This window comes from Pithys albifrons, chromosome 4 (assembly GCF_047495875.1).
Source record: "Pithys albifrons albifrons isolate INPA30051 chromosome 4, PitAlb_v1, whole genome shotgun sequence".
NCBI lineage: Eukaryota > Metazoa > Chordata > Aves > Passeriformes > Thamnophilidae > Pithys > Pithys albifrons.
This window is the reverse complement of record NC_092461.1, coordinates 7,084,989-7,111,476: the sequence shown is the minus strand read 5'-3', so window position 1 is coordinate 7,111,476 and position 26,488 is coordinate 7,084,989. Positions and strand designations below refer to the sequence as shown.

General features: G+C 41.1%; 2 protein-coding genes across 13 annotated transcripts in view; one reads left to right on the top strand and one right to left on the bottom strand.

Moving 5' to 3' along the window:
• Positions 1-15,897, bottom strand: part of LYRM4 (LYR motif containing 4) — a 92,976-nt gene extending 77,079 nt beyond the window's left edge. For 2 of the 3 annotated variants that reach the window (XR_011697659.1, XM_071553318.1), the window contains exon 1: positions 15,457-15,897. Coding sequence is in view for 2 of the 3 variants with exons in the window: in XM_071553318.1 (XP_071409419.1) it covers positions 15,457-15,815 (359 nt within the window). In the remaining variant the exon portion in view is untranslated. The remainder of the gene's footprint in view (positions 1-15,456) is intronic. The other variant, XM_071553317.1, reaches the window with a different exon arrangement.
• The window catches only part of FARS2 (phenylalanyl-tRNA synthetase 2, mitochondrial), a 229,127-nt gene continuing 218,105 nt past the window's right edge, over positions 15,467-26,488 (top strand). The window contains exons 1-4 of one of the 10 annotated variants that reach the window (XM_071553313.1): positions 15,467-15,654; positions 17,873-17,952; positions 22,147-22,213; positions 22,817-22,861. The gene's annotated coding sequence lies outside the window, so the exon portion shown is untranslated. The other 9 variants (XM_071553308.1, XM_071553309.1, XM_071553312.1 and 6 more) reach the window with 9 other exon arrangements.

Genomic DNA, 26,488 nt, shown 5'->3' with positions numbered 1-26,488 from the left:
CACTGCATGTTTAGTTTAGCAAATCTGCAACATCAATTCTGACAACAATGATGGATATTTGAAATTACAATGTCATACTTAGCAGCATAGAAAATTCTAATATATGCAAAGCCTATTAGCCAAATTTAGAGCCTAAAAAAAAAATCAATTTGGAATTCGTAATAAAATCACTGCCCTACTTTGTGCATACTGAGTACTGAATATTACTTTTAGACATCTGGGATTGTAAATATATGCCTTTGGACAATGCATGTAATGTTTCAGGAAGCTCAGATACAAACTACTCTAATTATGTTACCAAAGGCTCAGAAAAAAAGCAATGCAGGTTATTTTGTAAACTGTGAACATTACCTAAGGCAGAGAAAGTCAAGAGAGCTAGGTATTTCTTTCTGTATTTTTTCTATTTAATTAATTACAGATAAGGAAGTCTTCACAAGCTCTACAGATGATTACAGTAGCACTAAAGAAAGGGAGGCTGAAAACCTGGTCCTGAACCAAGAGTGGAACAGTAACCCAGAAATGCAATGGGTACAAACTCTGGGTGTCACTTCACCCCCACAGGAAATCAGAGGCAGCTTCTTACACGATGAAAGAGCAGGAGGATCCATGGGTGAAGAGAGGTAAGGTTTGAAGGGAAAGGAATATCCTGCTCAGCAAAGCTGAGTGACTGATTCACCATGTCAGAGAGCCAGACTTGAGGGTTTGAGGCAGGCACAGCTGATTTTCATCCACATAAATAACCTCTGTGTGCCAGAACTGCCCACCAGGACTTTGCACACTGCTTGGCTCTCCACCCCTTGTACTTCCCACGTGCTATTGTGAGCACTGGAAAAAGCCAGACCCTTTGCAGGCTAGTTATGGAATAATATGCCCACAGCTCCTTATCTTTGAGGTGTAATGATGATCAACTAAGACATATCCAAGAGCTCTGCCAGCTCCAGTAAGAGAAATTCTGCTTCCCAGGACCTATATACATCCTGAGTATTTTTCTGAAGTCCAGAAGTAATGCAATAATTAAAGTACTACTGAAACCTAAGTGAAGTAACACAACATTCTTGAAATAAAGAGAAAAAGGGTTACACACATTTTCCTGATATTTTTCCTACAGTTACACTAAAATAAAAATATAGGATGGATGATCTATCTGCTAAATATGAAGCAAAGAACATCTCTCAGCCAAAATGTTTCTTTTGGGCTATATATGGACTCCATCTCTAAAACTCATGCATACACTGTAACACTCCAAGATATAGATCCCAGCATACAATGCAATACTTTGATTTGACCAGACAATATATACTTTGAAACAGAAATCTTACATTAAATTTAAAACTCAAGCTATTCTAGTCCAGTGAACAGAAGTCATCCAATAAACCTGCTGACAGATCTGTGCACCGGAACAGTTTAATCACTGTAACAGAAACGGAGATCAGAAATATTCAGGAAGACAAAGAGAGGGATCAATTTTCCTTCTTCAAGAAGAGAAACATTGACAAATGTCTTTTAATCTTGTCAAGCCCAAGTACACTAAGTATAGATGGTAAAATTTAAAGCACAGGCCATGGTCAGTAATTTTTAAGGAGTCTTCCAGTGACCTTTTAACACTCTTAGAGTCCTACATTATGAAGGAAAAATTAAATCACCTTATTCTGTTTCTATATTTATACACATTGTATTTAAAAAGACTGAGTTCAGAGCTATATATCATGAAAGGTTCTGCACTTCAAGCCAAAAGTATGTTACAAAAAACCCCATATAGTACTTAATAGCTAATTAAAAGTCACAGGAAAATATTCACTCATATAAGTGATGGTAGCACTTTTTGTCCTCTATTTGCAAGGAAGGAAAAAGAAACCATATAGCAAACATCAGCTCCTTTTCCTCCCATAAGCACATGGCTGCTGGCTGCAAGTTCTTCTCAGATAACATTTTCTCTAAATGTAGAATTAACATCTGGCTTAAAACTCAGTAACTCAGATGAGCACTGTCCAAGGTTACTGCCTGAGATATTAGGAGAGAAAAAGAGGTATGAGGAGTGGTCTATTTATCATAACAATGTTTTCAGTATAACATTTTATACCCAGATCACCTCCCCTTTGGCATGTAACACGACCTTCCATTCCCTTGGGGAACAGGAAAGGTTTCCAATCTCGGAAGAAATTACCCACTGAAGCTGCAGAAGCACCAGGTCTGCAGCTAATGGTAACAATAACTTGCACTGATACAGAATTTCTCCTTCAAGGGTTCCAACAAATTGTTGATAATAAAATCCCAGAATCAAGCCTCAAAATCCATATAGGTTAGTAAGCACTGCCATTACTTCACAGAGCAAGGAGTTTTGTAGATATATGTATAAGATACTTTTCTGCCCAACTGCATCACCATATTCACCCTATGTTGCTATTGATTTTGGAAGAGACTGTGAGGGTGTCACCACCAGTTTGATAAATATTCATATTTCCATGCAAAATCCGCAAATAATAGGCAGCAATTTTGGGTATGAATTATGAACTGAAAATAATAAACAAAACTTAGTAAAAAATGTGCTCAATGGCTCTGGAAATCAGGAAACATATTTAGAAGTCTATATGAACTGCTTATTATTGTTTTGTAAACAAAACACTTCAGTATTTATTTTCATACTGTAAATTAGTCAGATCAGGGAAAAACCATTATGAGTGAGACATCTAATTTACTTTGGCCAGTGATAAAACTGCTTAAATCCATCAGTCAATGTTCCTCCCTTCAAAACTAGTTTACGTATGAAGACCATTAATTTAAAAACCTATTTGCTCACTTACTGGACCAGAAAAATGCTGTGATATTTTAGATGGGTCAAAGCTGTTCCCTGAAACTTAGGAGCAGGTTAGTTTCAAAGCAACACAACACAGCTGTATTTGACATGGTGAACATAATTCATGCTATAAACTTGAAGGACCACCTTATGTATTTCATTTGAGCTGTATTGACTTTAAAACACTTACCTGAGAAGGAGGCAGTCTGATGTTATTTAAATAAATAAAAACACTGAATACATTTGGATGAAGGAATGAATTATTGTTTCACAAAGAATTCCATTAGTGATTCAATCCAAAACTTCATGAAATGTGATGGCTTGTACCTGGCCCTTTGCACTCTTAGTTCCCCTGTTCTTAACTGTGATTAACAATGCAAATAAATGATGGCTCTGAACCACACACTCCCTTAAACACCCACCCTGGCCACATTTGGCTCTTTCATTGCTATTCTAACACAGTCTGCAGAAAATTAACATTCACACAACGTGTAACCATCACAAGATTAACTGATTTTCTCCAACACCAACGCTCTGAGGAAACCTGAGCCCACATTTCTCCTGCTTATGCAAACAATAAACAGATGTTTACCTCTGTCTGGGAATGTGTGCTGGTTTAAAGGTAAACCAGCAGGGGAAATGAACTCACCACGAGAGAGATTATAAGCCAGAGCTAAAATTTAATAATAATATTACAATAAATAGACTGACACAAAGGGAAATTGCTTTCAACTCACATAACCCAACAGTATAACCCAGTGCCCTGGGGCACAAACCCAACGGGGTTTGTTGGCCTTGTGCTGAGACCCCTGTGGTTCCCCCAAGTCCAAAGCAAAAGGAAGTGAAAAACCTGTTGGTGCAGGCAAGGGCTGTGGTCTGGGCGAGAGCGGGGGTCTCCTCCTGTGAAGGTCCTACTGCTCTTCTGGATCCGACGAGAGGTTCCTGAGGTCTTCTTACCCACCACTTATGTACCCTCAGGGAGCACCCAGTCCCTCCCCCTGGGCGGGAACTCACATAATGAGTGATTAACTCTGGGAGCCAGGGGGTGTTGAACTGTTGATGGCCAATTAGCAGCTCCGCTCCCCTCAGGCTGGGTGTGAAGGTGATAATGACTCCCTGGGCAGCTGCTGCTAATGGTCCATTGTCCTTGGGGAATGAATAGAGCGGGTAGAATGCACAGCTTTGATCACCCCCACACAGTGATAACTGGTCCCACCTGCTGAACTAGGACAGAATGCAACTGAGTATTGTGATAATCTGCATATTTGTTGAGGAAATATATAACAAATAAATACTACCAAACAAATATACCACATACCCTGCAAGCAAACATTAGTTAGCAGAAATCACATGCTGTGCAAGTGAAAGATAGAGACAACTCTGCAAGGACTGACCTCACAGGATATAATAAATTATTTTCATAGGCACTTGAAGTCACAGAACTAAGTTTAATTACATAAGCTTCAATACCATAAAGGGTTAGTGATTATTAACAATGTATTGGAATGAATTACAGTATCAGGGAAATATCCTAAATTAATTTAAATTACACACACTTTCTCTGGCAGTTAAAACGAAAATCTAATTTTTAAACACGCTAATGATGTAGAAACAGGTCTTTAATGGTTCTAGACCAGGATATACCAGGCAAGCAGACTCAAAAGGACTGTCAAGACCTATCAACGGAGATTCATTTGTAGTAAGACTAACACACCTCTCATACTTGTTTCCATAATGGATTCACAGCTTGCTTTAAACAGGGATTTTGCAAAAGGATTACTGGGATTTAGTAGAAATGAATTCCTGACCTCTCGATACCAATACATTCAGATATGCATAGACACATAAGGTATTTACTTTGTGCATAGGCTTCTTTTCTTTAGAAAGCATAATGAGATATAACAAATTTCTATTTATTTAAAAAGTTACCAAAAAAACCCACATCAAATCGTATCTAAGAACAGCTTTTCCCAAAACTCTCTAACAAACATGATGCTGAAGAAAGTCTAGTTTAAGTATTGGACTGAGTCCTGAGTCTCTGAAAACCATCCAAGCCTGGCATTTAGCTATTCCCAGCACAGGACCTTCAAATTTACCTGAGGAATACTCTAAAGATTTTATTTCACACACATTCTGTCACAGAAGAAGGCATCTGAACTCAACTGAATTCATTCACTATTATATATGAAATGTTCAGTTGTGCATTGCATCCTGAAAATAATGTCAGAATTTCATACAGAGATCGGGTAAAAAGGAAAAGAACTCAATAGAATAAAATAGAAAGGAGAAAAAATGTGAGGGGAAAAAGGTCACATTCCACAATGCCACTCTAGTTAGAATACAGTCTGGATGATTTGTGGCATCTTCACTCTTGAGAAAGAACTACATCAAGAAGAATCCCCATGAATATTCCTCACTAAGGCCATCCTCTGTACCGAGTTCTGTGCAAAACAGTCATGGAGCAGTTGGCTCAAGTATTCACACATACAAGAAAATAAGGAAGAAAGTTTCTTTTCATGCCCACTTTTTTTGAAAAAGAAGACAACCATGGACTCTGCTGCTCAGCAAACCCAAAAACACAAGAGAAGAACTTTATCAAAGAGGTAGCATAGACAGCATCCTCCCTACCCTTCACTGTAGCAAGTGGTTCTGAACATTGCCTGATCATCTGCAGGTTTCTTTTTTTTTTACAAATTATTTTGTGTTATCTTTTTTTAAATCCAGAATGCAGATATTGTAAAGAACATTTGAAATAATAGCTTGTGTCTATGATGTCTTGAATCATCTTAATGTCAGATCAGAACTTTTCATCATGGGCTGCAACACATGGATATGCTGAATGTTAAATCCACATCCAAGAGTAAGGGAGGGAGAAGGTTAGCTAGGACAGCATTTTAATATTTAAAAAGCTGTAACTCCATTACAAAGTGTTTTCCATTTACCAGAAATCATATGCATATGTCTATGGGCATGAATCACTGCCAGAGGCAGTAATTTTTCTATTATTCTCATTAGTTCTCAAACAAATACTACTGGTAATTAAATATTACATAAGAAGAAATACAGCTCTGTTCTACTCTGCTATACAAAGAATAATAAATGGCCACAGCAGATTTACTCAGTGTGGGTGCCTTTACTAAAAAAACAAAACAACTAAAACAGAAAATCACTCTCTTGAGGAAGCCTCCATTCATTCGTCTCCAAAATATAAAATTTCAGTTTTTCCAGAACTCTTATACCATGTATGTGCTCCAAACTCTCCCTCCAAGTTACTACTATTCAAAATTATCCTCTGCCAAAAAAAAAGCTAAGAAAATTACATCAAAACCAACACATAGATACCATTCATTGATTAGGAAGAGGATAATTTCACAAAGGTAAAAGTGAATGAATTTGGAAAATTACAATCCCTGTTGAACATGTACATCCAAGATAGCAACTCCTAATGAATATGATCAATAGAACTTTGATGCACTGATTTTCAGTTGGGAAAAGTTACTATCTCAAGAAATCAAAATATTTGGCCAAGCTGTTTCCATTTGGTTTAAAATTTCTCAGAGAAATATGTTCTGATGGTATCTAATGGTTATGTTTTGACATTTTTGGAATAGAATGCTTTAGTTGCCTTTCAAAAATATTTTAATCATATACAATACTGAAGTTAAATGGAAATACTTCTGTACTGTCAGATCCCAATCCAAAATCATGTTCTTATACCTCTAGATTTCCCCCCAAAGTGCATACATTTCCATCTTTTACTACAATTTAGGGTATCATCTCAGTCCTTTTCCCAGTTCCCATCCTGATCAGCAGATTAAGCAGCACCCAGAGCTCTTAGAATACTGACATCTCTATTCAAGCATACATGATTCTGACAAAATAAGGCAATATACATAAAAGAGTATTAAATAACATAATGGCAAAGACTCCTAAAGTTTATTAACACTCAGAATGCAGCCAGTAATTACATAGAAGGAAAAATAACTTCTCTGCCTTCTTTGCACAGCCAAGTTAAAACACATAAAGCTGCAACTTTTCCACCTTATTCCTTCAAAGAAGTCAAACATCTCTGCAGGACAACACTGACAATTTTATTTTTTTCCTGCATTTTTATCTCAGCTACAAACTACCACTTTGGACAGAACACAGTACTTGCTATACCATGGTACACCTCTCTTTTCTTATTATTGTCTCGATTTTTTTTCTTTCTAATCACCATTTAGTCTTTTTTTCCATCCTAACACAGAGAAACATAAACAATCTGCTGGCAGATCTTGTCAGTCACAAACTTCATTAGGAGACCCAGCAAGAAAAAGGCTTATTCAGCTTGGATAACTGTCACATGTAAAATTTAAACATGGCTGTTAAAATACCTGAACGATAGAAGTGCCAAAAGAAACAGTGACAGGATTCTACAGACCAAGGACTGAATGCAAAGGGAGATTTTTCAATTAAAGTGACAAAATAAGGTATGTAAGGAGAAGGAAGAAAACTATATTTGAAAAAGAGTGTTTTTTTAAAAAAATGTACGTGGTGTGAAATATGTTGTCAAAAGAGTTGTCAGCAGAATATTAACAGCTTTATGCCCCCTTGAGAAATCATAGAATCATAGAATTGATTGGGTTGGAAAAGACCTCTGAGATTATCAGATCATCAAGTCCAACCCTTGGTCCAACTCCAGTCCATTTACCAGATCATGGCACTCAGTGCCACGGCCAATCTCCATTTAAAAACCTCCAGGGATGGGGAATCCACCCCCTCTCTGGGCAGCCCATTCCAATGCCTGATTACTCTCTCTGCAAAGAATTTTTTTCTGATCTCCAACTTCAATTTCCCCTGGCAGAGCTTGAGCCCGTGTCCCCTTGTCCTATTGCTGAGTGCCTGGGAGAAGAGACCAACCCCCACCTGGCTACAACTTCCCTTCAGGTGGTTCTGGACAGTGCTGAGGTCACCTCTGAGCCTCCTCTTCTCCAGGTTAAACACCCCCAACTCCCTCAGCCTCTCCCCATAGGACTTGTGCTCCAGTCCCTTCACCAGCCTTGTTGCTCTTCTCTGGACCTGCTCCAACCCCTCAATAGGTCATTATGCAAGTACCAGTCAACTCAGCCTATACTTGTGCAAAAATCCAGGTGCTCACATTAAAGTTCTGAACTGGCACTGGTGTGTATCTGACTATTCCCACAACCTGCTCCTTCCCTGGACTGAGGAACCACTGAGACAGGTGCCACACACAAGTAGAGAGCCTCACTTGCTTTGGCAGTACTAACTTATTCCTGGACTCAATGATCCTTGTGGGTCCCTTCCAACTCAGAATAGTCTGTGATTCTGTGACAGAGTCTTTCCTGCTGTTACAGCAGTAGGAGATGGCACCTTCTGAGCAGCTTCCCTACTTCATATGGATCCACAGAGCATGGCTAGAAGCCTTTTCTAAAATCCAAGGGCATAAACCTGGAGGTTTTTAAGGTGAGACTGGACGAGGCACTTACTGCCATGATCTAGCAATCAAAGTGGGGTTGGATTAAGGGTTGGACTTGGTGATCTCAGAGGTCTCTTCTAACTCAACTGATTCTATGATTCTAGACCCCTCAGCCCATGCGCAGAACACCCTTGCAGCCTGCCAAGCTGAACTACTTGATCAGTGCTCCTCATCCAACTTGTGCTCCATATATCTATATATCCCCAGCTCTGTTGCTCTTCTTTGGACTTGCTCCAGCACCTCAATGTTTTTCTTGTAGTGAGGAGCCCAAAACTGGACACAGCACTCGAGGTTTGGCCTCACCAATGCCAAGCACAAGGGCACAATCACTGCCCTGGTCCTGCTGGCCACACTATTGCTGATACAGGCCAGGATGCCACTGGTCTTCTTGGCCACCTGGGCACCTGCTGGCTCATATTCAGCTGCTTCTGATGAGTACCCCAAAGACCTTTTCCCCTGGACACCTTTCCAGGCTCTCTGCCCCCAGTCTGTAGCACTGCAAAGGCTCATTGCAACTCAAGAGCAGGACCCAGTACTGGGCTGTGCTGAACCTCATAAAAGTGGCCTCAGGCCATCAATACAACCTGCCTAAATCCACCTGTAGAGCCTTCCTACTCTCCAGCACATCAACACTCCTGTCAACTTGGTGTCACCTGCACACTGACCGATGGTGCACTCAATGCCCTTGTCCAGATCATGGGGACTGGCCCCAGTGCTGAGCCCTGGTGAACACCACTTGTGACCACCCATCGATTGGATTTAACTCCATTCCCAACCCCTCTCTGGGCCTGAACATCCTTCCAGAACCTTATCCAGCAAAAAGTACACCTGTTCAAGCCACGAGCAGCCAGGAGAGTCCTGTGGGAAACGGTGTCAGGGTAGACAACATCCAGTCTTTTCCTCATCCACTAAGCAGGTCTGTCACAGTTTAACCCCAGGTGCTAACTAGGTAACATACAGCATCCTGCTTGTTCTCTCTCTCCCCCTCACTGCTCCCAGGGGGTTGTGGAAGAGAATCAGAAAAAAAGCAAAATATATCACTAATAATGATGACAATAATAATGAAAATGAAGAAAAAAAGTGAGAGAAAAATAAAACCTAATAGAAACAAGTGATGCACAATACAACTGCTCATCACCTGTTGACTGATGTACAGCCCGTCCATATACAGCAATGAGCCCTTCCAGCCAACTCTGCCCAGTTTATCTACTGAGAATGATGTTCTAAGGTACAGAATATCCACTTGGACAGTTTGGGGGTCTGCTGTCCTCGCCATGCTGCCTCCCAGCTTCTTGTGGACCTCCTCACTGGCAGAGCATGACACGCTGTAAAGTTCTTCACCTGTGGCAAGTACAACTTAGCAACTGTGTGGTAGCAACACTATTCCCACACTGAATCCAAAACACAGCACTGTACCAGCTATTAGGAAGAAAATTAACTGTAGCCCAGTTGAAACCAGTACAGAGTCACCCTCTTACAGAGGGAGACTATGTTGGTCAGGCAGGACCTGCCCTTCATAAACACGTGCCAGCTGGACCTGATCCCCCGGTCGTCCTGCCTGTGCTGTGTGATGACACTAAAAATGACTTGGCTCTACTAGCTCAGTTGGTTAAGACTTGATTGTAGTAATGCCAAAGTCATGGGTTCAATCCCCTGTATGGGCCATTGACTTGAGTTGGACTCAATGATCCTTGTGGGTCCTTTCCAACTCAGAACAGACTCTGATTCTGAGGTCAGGCTGGCAGGTGTATAGTTCCCTGAATCCTCCTTTTGATCATTTTTGTACATGAGCATCACACTGAGTAACCACTCTGGTTAGCCAGGACTAATGATAAATGATGGAAAGTGGCTCAGTGAGCTTTACTGCCAGCTCTCTAGGTTATGCTTGTGTGGATTCCACCTGGCCCCCAAGACCTGCCTGTTGTCTGAGTGATGCAGCTGGTCACCAATCATTTTCCCTTGGATTATGAGGGCTTAATTCTGCTCCCCGTTCCTGTCTTCCAGCTCAAGGTGCTGCGGACCTGGAGAACAACTTGTCTTTCTATTAAGACCAAAGAAAAAAGGCCTTAAGTACCTCTACCTTTTATCTCATCCTTTATCACTATGTCTCCCCCTGCATTCAGCGAAGGATGGAGATTCTCCGTAGCCCTTCTTCTGTTGCTGATGTATTTATAGAAATATTTTTTTATTTTCTTTTATGGCAGTAGCTAGATTAAGTTCCAGTTGGGCTTTGGCTCTTCAATTTTTCTCTCTGCATAGCCTCATGCTATCCTTGTAGTCCTCGTGAGTAGCCTACCCTTTCTTCTAAAGGTCAAAAACTCTAATTTTTTTTTTCTTTTTTCCCCTTTGAGTTCCAGCCAAAGCTCTGTTCAGCCAGGCTGGTCTTCCTCCCTGCTGGCTCATCTGTCATGTGGACAGCCAGGTCCTGTGCCTTGAAGATTTCTCTCTTGATGAATATCCAGCCTTTCCAGATACCTCTGTCCTTCAGGACTGCCTGCAAGTGACTCTCTCAACCAGTGTCCTAAGCAGGTTTGCCCTCTGAAAGTACAAGGTGACAATTCTGCTGATCCCTCTCCTTACCTCTCTGAGAATCAAAATTCTATCATTTTATAATTTAAGGTGTCCTTCAATCATCACATCATCCAACAGTCCTCTTCTGTTGACAAACAACGGGTTCACCTTCCCTAACTGGTTCCCTCACCAGCTGTGTTAGGAATTTATCCTGCACACACTCCAGGAACCTCCTAAACTGTTTCCTCTCTGCTGAATCATATTCCCAGAAGGTATCCCATAAATTGAAGTCCCCCATGAGAACAAGGACTAGCAATCCCAAGACTGTTCTGTAGTTCTGTGTTCCATGACACTCTAAAATCAGATCAACAACTGTGTTGGTCAAAGCAGGAAAAGTAACTGGCACTGAAAAAAACAGCTGTAAATTATTTTGTTTGGTTAGGTGAGCAGAGATTCACAAAAACCAGATTTACTAGTTTTAAAATCTTGACAGACATGACTCTGATGAAACTGCAAGCATTCAATTAACTTGTTTCCAATGTAAAACCTGTTTTGACAAATCTTCCACAATTCTTCTATGTTCTATATAGTTTTATTAATTGAATAATATTGCATATCTTCATAGAAAAACCAAATTCCATGAAAATGCAATTTACAGAGACAAGAAAAAAATGTATTTATAAATAAAAATGCAACATCCACCAATTACCAGAAAACAAAGGATAACTGAAATAAATTTACAATAAATCAAGAATATATTTTAAAAACATAAAAAGTTATTTGCAGGAAAATTTCAATAGAGAGACTTACAGCTTCTGACATTGTTCATAATTACAGGAAATTAAAGAAATAGAAAGGAGATGAGCTGGAAGCATGTCATATGGTGTTACCCTGAACTTATTACCTATTGTTAGTATCTTTAGAGGCCAAGGAAGGCTGAGGATGTGAAAATCATAGTAATGTTGGTTAGCTGGAATCTCTGGAGCTTATCCAGGCCAACGTCACACTTGAAATCAGCCTACATGCAACAAGGTCAGGTCTGCCATGGTGCTATTTGCTTAAATCTGTCATGGAAAATTTCAAAAACGTAGATGGCAAAATCTCTCAGGGTAGACCTACTCCATCTCTTCCACTGGATTCACATGTGTTAAGAGCACTGAGCTTCAGTCATGTTAAACAAACAAGAAACTTTTAAGTTTGAATTATCTTCACTTCCAACCAAATGTATTTTAACAGCCTTCACAAGTTTATAAACTTTGTTTTCTGTACCAAAACCAGACACAACATAATGCCATTATTTAAAACACAAATGATAGTTAGAAATGTCCCTTAAATCCATGTAGTTGACATCATAATCCAACATGTCAGAGGTTCTACTTTTTGTCAACCAAGCACAAGCATATAGTACACTCATGAAGAACCATCTTTTTGACTCAAAATCTAACATCTTGCCACTCTGCATATTGATTTTCTTCCAGTACAAATCGCTCTCCCTTCCTCAGATGTCTGTATGGGTAATAGGGCAGAAGGGCAGACTAGAAATTACTTACAGTCTACTAAATTCTCTCTCCCTGCTGTTAAAACCTGGCCAATACATCTGGGCCTCCAAACACTTGTGACATTTACTTCAGGATTCTGGAGAGGCTCTGAAGGCTGACAGTGGTGACCTCTGTTACTCTAAGACATGAATGCTGTTCTTCACAGTTACTGTGCAATTTATTTTGGGTGGCAGAAGAAAATCTGGCACTATCAGATGATGCATAGTATGTATTTGCTAGGAAAGCCATAAAACAAAAATAATGATTTTTTTCATCACAATCTATATGTACATATGTCCTGGTTTGGCTGGGATAGAGATAATTTTCTTCCTAGTAGCTGGTACAGTGCTGTGGTTTGGATTCAGGATGAGTGTGATGTTGATAACACACTGATGTCTCAGCTGTGGGTAAGCAGGGTTTACACTAAGTCAAAAAGTTTTCAGCTTCTCTCAATGACCCACCAGCAAGTAGGCTGGGGGCACAAGAAGCTAGGAGGAATTACAGCCAGGATGATCCAAACTGGCCAAAAGGATGTTCCATACCATATGGTGTCATGCTCAGTATATAAACCAGTGACAAAGCTGGCTGGGAGCTGATGCTCAGGAACTGGCTGGGCATTGGTTGGCAGGTGGTGAGCAACTGTATTGGGCATCGCTTGTTTTGTATATTCTCATTCTACTATTATTATTATCCATTCTATTTTTTTCCTATTAAATGTCTTCACCTCAACTCACTTTTCCTTTCATCTCGCTCAATTTTACTTCCCCCCACCCCCCCAGTTCTCTCCTCCCAATCTCACTGGGCAGCAGGGAGTGAGTGAGCCCCTGTGAGGTGTTTAGCTGCCTGCCAGGTTAAACCAGGACAACAAAATCAGGAGAAAAAGCAGAGTAAGCCAATAAGGAGACAACAACTAGCTGATCATACTCCAGGTGTATGCTTATAAGTATGCACTGATTGCAATAATAGAATATCCTGACATTCTCTAACCAAAATCATGTATCAATAATATTAATCTTTAACACTTTCTGTTTTGCTAGAAAATGGATCTTGACCAAGTCCTTAGGTTAACTCCAGTGTATTGCCATATCACATTACAGCAGCCCTGAGGCTGCAGAACTGCTTATCTTGGCAGGCAGAAGCAAACGGGGTGTCCATTTAACCTATAGGTGTGGGGTGAACACCAATGCAGAACTGTTGCTGTTATTCCAGCAGGTATCTAAATGTAATAGCTGTTGATAATTTTTTGCTAGAAAATGCTATTACTTTTAGTGGCCACAAATGTGCATATACCACAAGATTTTATATGGTTGCTGATTTCAGTGTCTAAGGACAGACCCATCAAAAACTGAGGTCTTCCCTTTAAGGGACAAACTGCACTGTGATATGGTGTCAAAAAATCAGACATGCAAGGTACACATGTATCTCATGTCTTCTATCCTTTAAAATTTGCTAGTAAACCAGGTAGACACTTGATTTTTGGCAGAATCCAGGGTGGGGGCCTGGGCTCTGGCTCCGCTTTATAGATAAGAGATTACAACAGCTTCTCGAGTCACCTCTGCTCCAGCAGCAAGGGCTGAGCAGAGGGAGGAATCCACACATGGCCTGTGAGGTTGGTGCCACCAGTAACTAGTACAGCCTGTGAGGTGGAGCTGCCTTGCTTCTTCCCACTGCTGTGGATTCAGCTTCCTCACTGCTCACACCAGAGTGTGCTGAAAACACTCCGAGGCCCAGACAAGAGCTTAGTTCAGCTGTTCACCAACTGCACATCACACAGACCTCAAGCCATCTTCATTACACACAATCCTCTCTTTGTTAGCCAGAACAAGGGCAACCTGGGACAGTCAGGACAGTGAAGAGCAAGAGGAGGTCTCGATACCAAGGGAAGATGATGCAAGCACACACTGCTGTGTGGAGTTAGCAATGGAAGTTTATTAGAGCCAGCTGAATTTCAGCCCCACAGTCTTTCTTGTCAGGGCACTTGCTGGCACATGAGGTTTGTGGAATGCTCGTGCCTTGGAGAGCACAGAGGCCACCATGGTTATGCAAATTCAAAGGCTTTTGTTCCCAATTCTTGCCAGGCTGGAGATGATTCACTGCAAAAGTAGCTCGCGTGTTTCTGCCTGTGGTCCAGCTGAGTGGATAAAGTGAATAAACTACCAGTGGGCAACACAGTTTCGCAGTGCTGGTGGGTGGCACCCCCTGCAAACACAGATTATCTAACGAAGGCAGGCCTATGCCCAACCTTTGCCAAAAAAAGGTGCATGTCCTTCACTGCCAGCCGGGGAAGGCAGGCAGCAGAGGAGGAGGAGTGAACCCTGCTCCCACTGCACACACAGCACCCTGAGCATGGACAATGCACGTGGTGCCAGGGTTTGGCTGCAACCTGGCCCTGGCTCTCCCCTTCCAGAAAGGGGCAGCAGCCAGACCAGACATGAGCTTTGTCAAGTTTACAGAGTATTTAGGGTTGGAAGGGACCTCTGGAGACCCACTGGTCCAACCCCCTGCCAAGGCAGTGTCACCTAGAGCAGGCGACACAGGAATGTGTTCAGGGAGACCTCCCTGGGCAGCCTCCCTGTGCTCTGCCACCATCAATTTAAGAAGTCCTTCCTTATAGTGAGGTAGAACTTCTTGCGGGTTTTTTTTATGTCCACTGCTCCTCATCCTGTATCTGAGCACCACCAAAAAGAGTCTGACAATATCCTCTTGACAAATGCATTTGAGATATTTGTGTGTACTGATGAGACCCCCCCTCTCAGTCTTCTCTTCTCCAGACTACACAGGCCCAGCTCCCACAGTTTTTCCTCACAAGAGAGATGCTCCAGACCCCTATCACATTTGTGGCTTTTTGCTGGACCCTCTCCAGTAGCTCCTTGTCCTTCTCGTACTGAGGAGCCCAGAGCTGAACACAGTACTCCTGCCCCAAGGCTGGGACAGTCCTCCCTGCACCTGTCTCCTACAGTAGGCAGGACCCATCCCCTGCTGCCCCTGCCCCGCGCTCCGAGCCGGGCCCAGGTCGGTGCCGGCCCCTCCGCCGCGTTCCCGAACGCCGCAGCTCGTCCGCGGCCCTGCCCCGAGCGCCGCCGGGCGACCCCCCAAACCTCCCCGGTGCCACCGCCTCCCGCAGCCCTGCCCCGCACCTGTAGTTGTAGCCGTCGAAGCGCTGGCTCTCCCGCAGGAGGGCTCGGTACAGCCGCAGCACCTGGGCCCGGCTGGACGCTGCCATGTTGCCGCCGGCCCCGGGGCGGCTCCTCCCGCGGCGGCGGGGCCGCTTTTCCCCGCCCTCCCGCGCCGGGCCGGGCCGGGCTGGCGCAGCCGCGGCGGGAGCGGGGCCGGCGGTGAGTGAGTGAGGGAGGGAGGGAGGAAGGAAGAGAGTGAACGGGAAGCGGAGCGGCTCGGCCCGGGATCGCCGCAAGGCCCCGGCGGGGCGGGGAAAAGCCGCGTCCCCCCGCGGGGCGGGCTCGGTACCGGTTCCCAAGCGCCCGTTCCCGCGCCCCATTCCCGCGCCCCGCCGGGTCGGGCCTGCCCGGCGGCTCCGGGTGAGAGCACAAAGCGTGCCCTGCCCCGAGGTTCCTTCCGGCCCGGCCGTGTCTCTGTGAAGGGCCGAGCGCAGGGAAAGCGAAAGCAGCGCCGGGAAGCGCCGCTCGGGGACAGCGGCGTGATGGGGTGTCACACCGGGTGGGATGGGCACCGGGGCTGCGAACCGATACCAATTAAATCGAAATCCCTGTAGAGATCTCTGTAGTCAGTGCTCATGTACTGGAGAGGGCCCAGCAAAGGGCTGCAAAGATGATCAGGGGTCTGGAGCATCTCATGAGGAGAGACAGCGGGAGCTGGGCCTGTTCGCCCTGGAGAAGAGGAAACTGACAGGGGGTTCTCATTAGTGTTTATAAATAATCTCAAAGGTGGAGGCCAAGAGGATGGTGTTCTTGTTTGCAAACAGTTACGCCTTAAAATACTAAAACCTTAAATTTTATGCTAGGCTTTTTTAATCCCTGTTTCAGTGTCAAACTGTGCTGGTGCCCATCAACAGGACAGAGAGCAAAGGACATGAACACAAGAAGTTCCACCTCAGAGGTTTCCAGTGAGGGTGGCAGAGCACAGGGAGGCTGCTCAGGGAGGTCTCCCTCTCTGGAGACATTCCAAAGCCACCTGTATGCATTCCTGTGCTCCGGATGACCCTGCCTTGGCAAGGGGGTTGGACTGGATGATCTCCAGAGGTTCTTTCCAATACTAAACACTGTGTTTCTGTGTAATCCCTGTAGACTTTTGGAGTCAGTATTCATCAGTGCTAGCACACCAGGCCCGGGTGTGTTACAGTGATGTCTCAGTGGTTCCTCTCTCAATATCCTGTTTTAAGATGAATTCTCTTATTTAGACTAACTTGACCTGTATAGTTTGGTTGCTGTTTAAGTAGTGGGAGCCACTGACAGAGATTAGCAGGGACTCCCTGCCTCTGTGCTTTTGTTTCAATAGCAATCTCCAATTTGTTACTCCTTTTCTTACTTTTTCCACTGCCCTGAGAATTGACCACATGGGTTTTATCAGTGCTCACCTCTAAGGTTCTCCTTATATGTGGGTTTACAGAAAATGAGTAACTGTGTTGAACCCTGAGTAAACTTAAAACACAGGGCTCGTGTGTGCTGGAACTGGCCTTGGAGAGGGTAGGACCCAGTCAGGAATCAGTGTACACAGTGCCTGTGTATCTTACAGTCCACAGAACAACAGACTCAAGCCATTAAAAACACAGATTCTACCAGTTTATGTGCTAAGTTTTGGTCCTTCCTCTCTGCTGTGAAGCTGGGGCTGGTTTTCTGCCAGAGGCATCCCGATCTTTTTGTTGATGGAAACAGCAACACATCCTCCTTTACAGAAAGTTTTGCCACTGCAGAACAAACTGAACTTTGTAGCTTACAGGTGTGGTGCTGCAGATGTATTTAATACTGATTTTTAAATGTTATCAATAAAAAAGATTGATTTATAGTCACAACAGGGTTCCAACTTTCTCCACAGTATGTTTTTCATATAGTAGGTTTATAAACATCTATCATGTAGAAATTCTACATGTCTCTGCCAAAAGTGCTTAAAGTGCTGCTGCTAATTAAAATAATTTTATTGTATATGAACTTTGGGTATTATTATTATTTTTGTTAGGTGTACATCTGATGCAATTTACAGGTCGTTGCAAAGCACTAAAATAGTTCTGTACTCCTGGATGTAAAGGAAATTGATTTATGTCAAATTCATTAGTTCAGGTATGCTGTGTTTTAGCAGCCCTTTTAGGCCTCTGGAAACAGACACAGAAAATGTCTTGGATATTCTCTTTATCAAAGCCAAACCAGAAATCTTAGGAGGAAATGCTGCATTATTCTAGAACAATGTAAGCAACTGCAACACTGGGATAAGCATCGTGCCTTTGAGGCCTTCCCTTGCAAGTTACAAACCAGTGTGTTTTGGACTAAGTCTTGGCATTCAGGACACCCAAATGGAATAACACAAAGCAAGCATGCCCTTTGTATGCCTGTTGGACCAACCAAATTCTCCTTGTATTCCAAGGCACGTTGTTGATGCAGATTGCCATGCCAGAAGTGAAGTCCGTCTGATATTCTCTTGCTCCCCATCTTTGCAGCAGTTGGGTGAGTGCCTGGGGTGCTTAATCCATGTTACAGCAGAACCCTCTCTTTGTGTCTGTAAATTTATCATCTTCCTTGAACGCAGCTGTGGCTGCCCTGCCCTTTGTTATGACTGTGAGCTGCAGAAAGCTTAAAGGATTCAGTTCTGTCATGCACAGGCAAAACTGAGGTTTGAGAGTTCAGCAAAGTTATGTGACATCTTTCCATGGGTGAGCAGGGCAGTTGTTCAATCTCTTTTTACAACAGTCCTCAGTTATTGTTGGAAATAAAGTTTTTATGTTGCAATCTCCAGCTCTCAAAGATGGGAGTAATAGCATTAGGCAAATTCTGTTTATAAGAACATTACCGATTTAATATTTGAAAAGCAATTATAAATTATTTTGAAATAGCCTCAGGTTCTAATCGTGTTCCTGAATCTCCCTGACAGTTTTTGTGAGTTTAATTTTTTAAAATTTTTTTTTAGGTAACCGAGTTTTTCTCTTAAAGAAGCCTGGAAACCCCATGTGTTTAGAGTAGGTAATTACCACATGCAAGGCATTATCTAATGCAAAGTAAATCTATCAAAGGAGAGAAGTCTTTCCTCTTCTCTCCTTTTCCTAGTTTAACCTTTAATGCACTCAAGGAGGAAAAAGCAACTTTTAGCAGAAACTTGTCACCTTTGTGCAGTTGGATTGGCACTGTTAACTGGGAAAATTAATAATTGTGTATTTTGTTATGGCTTTTTCCTGGAAGCAGTGGATGATGGTCTCAGAAGCAAGGAATTATGGTCTCAGAAGTCCTGTCATTCTGCAGGAAGTGCCTCTGCTGTGTTTAGGGTACACGTGTTCCTGCTGTTCTGTCTTTATGTACAGCACTGTAAGCCTGCAGAGAATTCCAAGGACAGCCCAAATGACCACTGTTGTGTTCCGTGGCACTGGAGCCTATTTATGGGAAAGGATTAATAGGCACTCAATTAACCACCTCCTCATTCCCTAGGGGGAGCCACACCTGAATTTAGTGCAGTCATCAAGCCAGAACCAGTCAGCACATGGGTGGGTTTCCACCCCCCAAACTTCTCTGGTTTAAAATTCAGTGCTGGTTAATTATTACATTTTGAGGAGATGTTTTTCTTGCTTGCAGTGGTATTTATAGTCATTGTTGAAAGGGGTTGGTGGGTGTTCATTTGTACAGAAGTCTTTGCTTTCAGTGTTTGGTCTAAGGAAGGAAGGTGGCATGTGCCTTGCCTTTCTGCATCTCTTGGGAGAAATAAGCACTTTGAGAAGGATGTAATAATATCAGTACCTGGAATATTTACTAATGTTCTAAGTATGTTGCTGCTAAAAGAGAAAGATGGGGAGGAATTTGGATGAAATACCTGCAGAGACTGTGGACTGGTGTGAAAAGAAACAGCTGTTCCATTCTCTGGAACATATTTGATGTTTTGTCATATGTTGCTGAATTGTTCCTTGTGGTGCACTATTTCAGCTTTATGACATGGCACTGAATGCTTTCAGAGAGCATGTGTTTTCCTGCTATACTGCTGTTGGCTTTCATTATTTTTCTTTGGGGGTCAGAATAATAATTGATTGTTGTGATATTATCATCATCTCTTTTAATTATTGTATTTCAGTTTATAAAAGCATACTAACTTTATCCTGCTGCTGTGGTATGGTGTCTCTTTTTCCCTGCTCTTAGTTCTTGATTGACAGCATTGTGCACAGGGACATCCTGCTCAGTAGAGTAGGACCCTCAAAAGAAGGACCATAAATCATGAGAATTTCAGGATTTCAGTGACAAGTGTAAAAAACTATAATTTAACCATTCCCTGTGGTGAATAAGATTCCCACAGTGTTAACAGGAGGCCTTGACTCACTCTGCTATTTTAAAATATTTATATTTAATTGGATGCCCTAAAGAAAAGAACATTTTTATTCAGGAGGAGAAATTTCCATGTTTCAAATTCAGCTATACTCCTAAATTCCTTGTGCATTTTGAAAAATTTTGCCTAAAAAAGTTCAAAGGGAAGAAAAAAACATGACAAAACTTCTCTCAATCAGTTTTTGTGAGTTATCCCATCCCTTTCCAAACTTCTGAATTGCAGAATCTTGTGTGTCTTTTAAGGTAAGATTGTAAGAATAGCAATAGTATGAAAATGAAATCCCAACCAGTAGTGCACCTTCTGTTGTAATAGTTGGTCTTCTAAGGGAATAACTTTTTTACTATTGTTCCTAAGCTTTTGCTAGTTCATAATTTCATGCTGCAGACATCAAACTGAAAGAAACACTAAATTTTATTTTCATTTTTGGCCACAGTTTTAACTTTCTGGTTTCCTGTGACCATGTGCAGCTCTAGAGGACTTAATTCATGGGCATTGTGTTGCCTGATAATTAAGAAACTGATATTAAGCAGCGGGACAGTTCAGCAATCACAGGGTAACTTCTGGAGTGATGGATATGCAGTGTTGGTTTATACTGTGTTGATTTTGAAAGATCGTGTTAGTGGACTTAAGTTGGGAAAGTACTTTGAAATACTTCAAATAAAAATGCCATGTAAATCCAGAATTAAAAGGATAATTTTGTGTAACAGTAATAGGCAAGGAAATAAATAATAGGGAATTAAAATTACCAATAGTGCTTAAATAGTTCAGTGTGTAATAATTGCATTGAATGTGACTGATGCTTCTAACCTTGATGCTGATAAAAGCCCAGGCATTTTTTAAGATGAGAACCCCACAAGAAATGAACATATTTTTTGCTGTGTGGTTGATTGTTATACTGCAGTCTTACTCAGAAATTTAATCATGAGAAACATAAAGGACAGAATTAATTAAGTGTTCTCATCCATGGCCTCATCAATTCAGAAATGTTTTTTTTCTGTGCTTTCCAGTGTTTTATCAAATTTAGCCTTAAATAACTTCCCTTTCTGTGGGAAAATATATTCTACTTTATTGTATTGCTGTTCAGAAATGCTCAGCTCAATGTTCTGATGCTCAACCCATGCCACCCTCTTCCTCAGTTTATCCCACTTTTTTCATTTATGCCCCTTAAAGTCAGGATCCTTAATTTCTCTCCCTCCTCTGTGATTTACACTTTCATATTTCTCCTGTCATCCAGCCAGGCTAGTTTATGTAGTGATGTGGAAATTTTTAACTTAGAAAGCAAACTTAGCTGAAAAATAAGGACTTTGTAGCAATCCCTGTATCCTTTTTCCTGACTTGTGATTTCCAGGTTGGCAGGTTGGTTACAAATGGCACTGCCAATCTCTTTAGTTAAAGATCATGATTGCATCTAAGGTGTTTTGTTAGAGCCAAGTTCTTTCTTTTGAGTTTATTTTTCTGTCATATATAAATATGCATAAAAACATATATATATATATCTACACACACACACAAGTATGCACACAGAGATGTGGTGGTGGGAAAGGTCCATGAGGTTCTCCATGGACCAACCCTTCTCCATGGGGTTGGTGTACAGCTAACACAGTGGTGTACTGATTTCCCATGTGTCAGATGTGTGAAATCAAAAACCTGCTGCTGCTTGGGTGCATCTCAGTTCTTCTGTTCTGTGGATTGTGGGCATGGGCTGTGTTCTCAGATGATAACAGGGGCTACTTCCACTCATTACCTGAAAGGAAGTTCTGGCCAGGTGGGGGTTGGTCTCTTCTCCCAGGCACTCAGCAATAGGACAAGGGGGCACAGGCTCAAGCTCTGCCAGGGGAAATTGAAGTTGGAGATCAGAAAAAAATTCTTTCCAGAGAGAGTAATCAGGCATTGGAATGGCCTGCCCAGAGAGGGGGTGGATTCCCCATCCCTGGAGATTTTTAAAGTGAGATTGAACATGGCACTGAGTGCCATGATCTGGTAAAGGGACTGGAGTTGGACCGAGGGTTGGACTTGATGATCTGGGAGATCTTTTCCAACACAATCGATTCTGTGATTCTATTATTGCTTGAGTCCTTCCCTGAAAATCCACTTCACTAACCATTTTCTTATCAATACTTCTTGTGTGATTATTTGCTGGGAGCAATTCCTAGATCAAAGTATCAGTAGGTGTAGAAGTATCATGCTGCTATAAAACAGTGTGGAGCTGATGTAAGAAAAGATGTCATCCAAGGTAAAGTAAAAGTAGGAAGTTCTTGTATAATGTGTTGAAAAGGTGCCATTGGGCACCTCTGAGAACGGGACATGTGGAAGAAACTCATGTTTTGAATTTCTTTTAGGGAAAGAAAGCTTAAGCAAAATTGTGGTTTACAATGGATGTGTAAATCATCAAGAATTAAGTGTATTGTAAGTAGGCTGTTTTGTTTTCTGACTGTGGAATGTGGGGACAGGGAATATGATTTTCCACTTGTAACACCTTTTCATTTTATATGATGCTATGCATCCATATCACTTTTTGTTGTGGTAACTTGGACTGTTGGTCTAGCTAAAACCCAACATTTTTGCATAGATGACTGAAGCAAATTTTATTTCTGGAGACAAAAGAAAACTATGGAGTAGTGTTTTAATTGAAATGAGCAAAACAATATAGCCATGTTAGCAAGTGTGGTAACAATAGAGTTTAAAATATTTACTTTTGCATGATCCTTGACATTTTTATCTTTCATCTTCTGCCACCATTAGTTTTATGTCCTCAGAACTCTGGCTGTGAGTGATAGTGCTTTAGGGACATACTCTTATATATATCAATCACATATATATATATATATATATATATATATATATATATATATATATATATCTATATATAGGTAAGATAATTTGAAAGATCAGCTGAATTGTCAATATGTCCTTACATGTCTTCACACTTCCACATAGAACTTTCTTTATATTTTATTTCTGTTTATGTTTTTTATATCTGGAATGACTATACCAAAATTTGTCTTTCAGCCAGTCCCTGAAGAGAAGAAACAAAGCACTGGCTAAAGCTAACAGGTAAAAGAAGCAGAACTGAGGAAAGATTATCTCTACTTGCAGGTAAATAATTAAAAATAAATTTAGCTTCCTGGATCTCTCTGACACAAGCAGCCTTTTTAGTTAGTAACAAGCTTTCAGTCCTTCTCCATTTTAATTAATAATTGAATTTTAATGTATTTAATAATGAAAAATATTTCTTCATCTTTACCAACTATGAGACACGTAAGTTAAGTGTCTAAGTTTACTTTCCTTATAGAATTCATTCTTTTCTTTACTCCTAATAGAAAAGCAAAGAAAATTATGAGGCTTGAGACACAGATATAGGAAGATACCAGTAATATTAATAGACAGATAGGTAGAAGATGATAATCTTCTGAAGAAGAAATTCAGAAGGACAAAGTCTGTCATCTTTATTTTAGAGTTTGTCTATATGTTTGAATATAATCCCTTTGAAATTTTCTGAACTATGTAGGCAATAAGTTGCTGTTCATTGTGTGAGGAGATGGCAGAATTAGGTTCCCCTTTCTTTACAAACCACTTATAATTGATGCAGGTTAGAATTCAGCATGGGATGCTCTGGTGAATGGGGAGGGAGTTCGTGGGAGAGGCACTAGTTATGACTTTACAAATCCCTCTTTAACCCAGCCTGTCACACACCTGGGCCTGTGGCACAACAAGGTAAAGGCAATATGGGTCCGTCTCTTCATAAACATTTGTGTCTCACCTCAAACTGGAATGAGTGTCTATTTAGATGGGGATGCAGGCATAGGAAGTGGAGCTGCCAACTTTCCTCTTAGAATGGGTTTACATTCTCCTGAAAGGTGGGAGAGAGGAAATGGAAGAAATAGTTCAAAATACTGAATACCATTCTAGGAACGTTTGTGAGAGCTCAGGTCTCTGTCTGGAGACCTCATTTAAATATCTTCCTGTTCCACAGTTTCTGTGGTTGGCTTTTTCAGGTATGCTTTGTAGCCTAGAACTGGTTTTGCCCAAGATCAGATTGTGGGTTTTTTGGTTGTTTTTTTTTTTGTTTGTTTGTTTGTTTTTGTTGTTTTTTCTTGGTTTTTTTTTGATTGTTGTTGTTGTATGTTTTGGGGTTGTTTTTACTTTTTTCCTGGCACTGTACTTGCTTTGTTTCTTTTAATTAATTTTTATGCAGGTGTATTTAATTATTGTTTAACCTTTTCCTTTTTTTGAAAATGATTCCTGCTGAAGTATGTGTGCTGCATCTGAAATGGAGAAAAACAGATAAACAGAGCAGGGGAAATTTAAGTTGGATATAAAAAAGAATTCTTTCTAGAGAGTAATCAGGCATTGGAATGGGCTGCCCAGAGAGGGGGTGGATTCATCATCCCTGGAAGTTTTTAAAGTGAGATTGGCCGTGGCACTGAGTGCCATGATCTGGTAAAGGGACTGGAGTTGGACCAAGGGTTGGACTTGATGCTCTTGGAGGTCTTTTCCAACCCAATCAATTCTATGATTCCATGAAATTATCAGATCCTCACAGAGATTTAATGGTGGTGCTTCTATGTTTTTTTTGGGTGCGATTTAAAAATTGGTTTCACTTTGAAGAAAGTGTTCAAGACCTCTGTTAAAGGTGTTCTTACTTTTACACTGTTAGCATATTTTTTTCATTGCTTTCTTATTTATTTTGGCCGTGAATGTAACTTCTTGCCCACATTTGTTTTAACTTTCATTCTCTTATACTCTCACTGTGAAAATTGCACAGTGCATTGCACCACTTCTTCCAGTGGGAAGTTAATATTGTAAAATGGACTGATATGGCATTGCACATGTAAAATTATCAGATATTGAAGAAATAATGAAATATTTGCTCTGTATAAGTTTGCTGAACTTAGAAAAGTTGCTTGCTTTTTATGTTGCCTCACTAAATTTGTCAGGTTTTACAAAAGTACTATGTTCTAAACAGATAGAGTGATGTTGCTTGATAAGGGTTAACTGTCTCTCTTATCCCTTCTGTCCCTCTCCCTCCTTGCACAGGTTGTGGTTGTTATTCCACCACTTCCACTCACAACATATCTTATTCTAATGATGCCATTTTTTTCACTGTTTACTTGTAGTAAGTTGTATTGTTAATATAGTATTTTTTCTACAAACACAAACTCTGCCAGATAGACTTGAACTAAGTATGTCAGAACACCACATTTATTCTAGTTACTTTTATCAAACTCCCTGTGTTATTATTGAAATTACTCTTTTTAAAATAAACTTCAGAGCTATTGCAGCTTCTACCAAATCCTATTTTCTCACCTAATATTAAGAGTTCAGTTGACCCCAGTGTCCCTTGACTGTTCTCATTCCAGCCCCTGAGTGGCAGAGCCTGCTGGGCCTGTGTGGAACATGATCTTTCAGCATGTGGCAAATTGCTATTCTACAGATGATTTTAAAGAAAAAGATAATAACCATTATTATGTTTTTATTTTTATTCTCTCAGTATGTAATGTAGCATTAACTGAAGATTGTTTTGTCATATGTGACCTTGAGGTATAATAACATCTTAATGAATAATAAAGAGTTAATTCTTCCATGTTGTTATTTTCTTTTCTTCCCTGGCTTGTGTGGCTTCTTTCACCTAGTCACAGTGTAGATCTTGACTTAAAATGCACGGTGAAGGGATGTTGCCTTTGTTGGCTGAACACTGGATGGAGAAATCCTGTGTGCCATAGTCTGACTGTGTATCCTGAGCTCTGTTGTAGGTTTGCTCTGGAGGGAAGTGCCACTTGCAAGTGTCTGGTGTCACAGGAAGGTTCTCTGACCGAAAGAAAAGACATGGCTTTCTCAAGGCCTTTCAAACAATGATTTTCATTTGTTCCTTGTGCTGGGCTTTGTCTGGTAAATCAACGTTCTATGCCCATCAACGTTCTATGCCCATCAACGTTCTATGCCCATCAACGTTCTATGCCCATCAACGTTCTATGCCCATCAACGTTCTATGCCCATCAATATTAGCAAGCCTTACAGGAGATGTTATGTGGTAACATTAAAGATGTTATAAACATGCAGCTACTTGGGAGTCCATTACTCTTGGGTGCTGTGAGCCATGGACCCCAAGATCTCCTATTTTCTAGCTTTAATGGCAAAGAAAGAAGGTAGTTATACTAGTCTTGTTCTTTGTAGAGTAACACTCTCAGAATTTTTTTATCTGATGGTAGCAGGACTGGATGGAGACACAGCTTAAGTCTGTGTTTTAAGTCATGCTTGCCTTGCTTTGCTTGAACAAGATATTTTGAAAGTAGTTCTTTAACAAGTTACAGGCATCAGCACCTCTTGAAGGCTGTAAAGGCAGTCCTGTTCAGGTGCAATCAAATACAGTGTTACAAGGTAAGTGTTCCTGAACACATGTGAATTAATTCTGGCTGTAAACCCTTAACAGAACCAGAGAACAGTGGTGTCAGGACATTAGAGCAGGATTAAGTAAATGCCTTTTGAAAATTGACTTGTATTTATTTGAATGGGGAGAACTTTAAGTTGAGGGCTTTTATTATAAAATTTATCATGAATATTTATCAGCAGCATTGTTCATAATTGTGTCAGTTGTTGAAGTGTTTTTAAGGGGAAATGCTACCTTTTTTACCCTTAGGCTTTAAACATCATTAATGCATTTATTTAGCTACAGTTACAGAA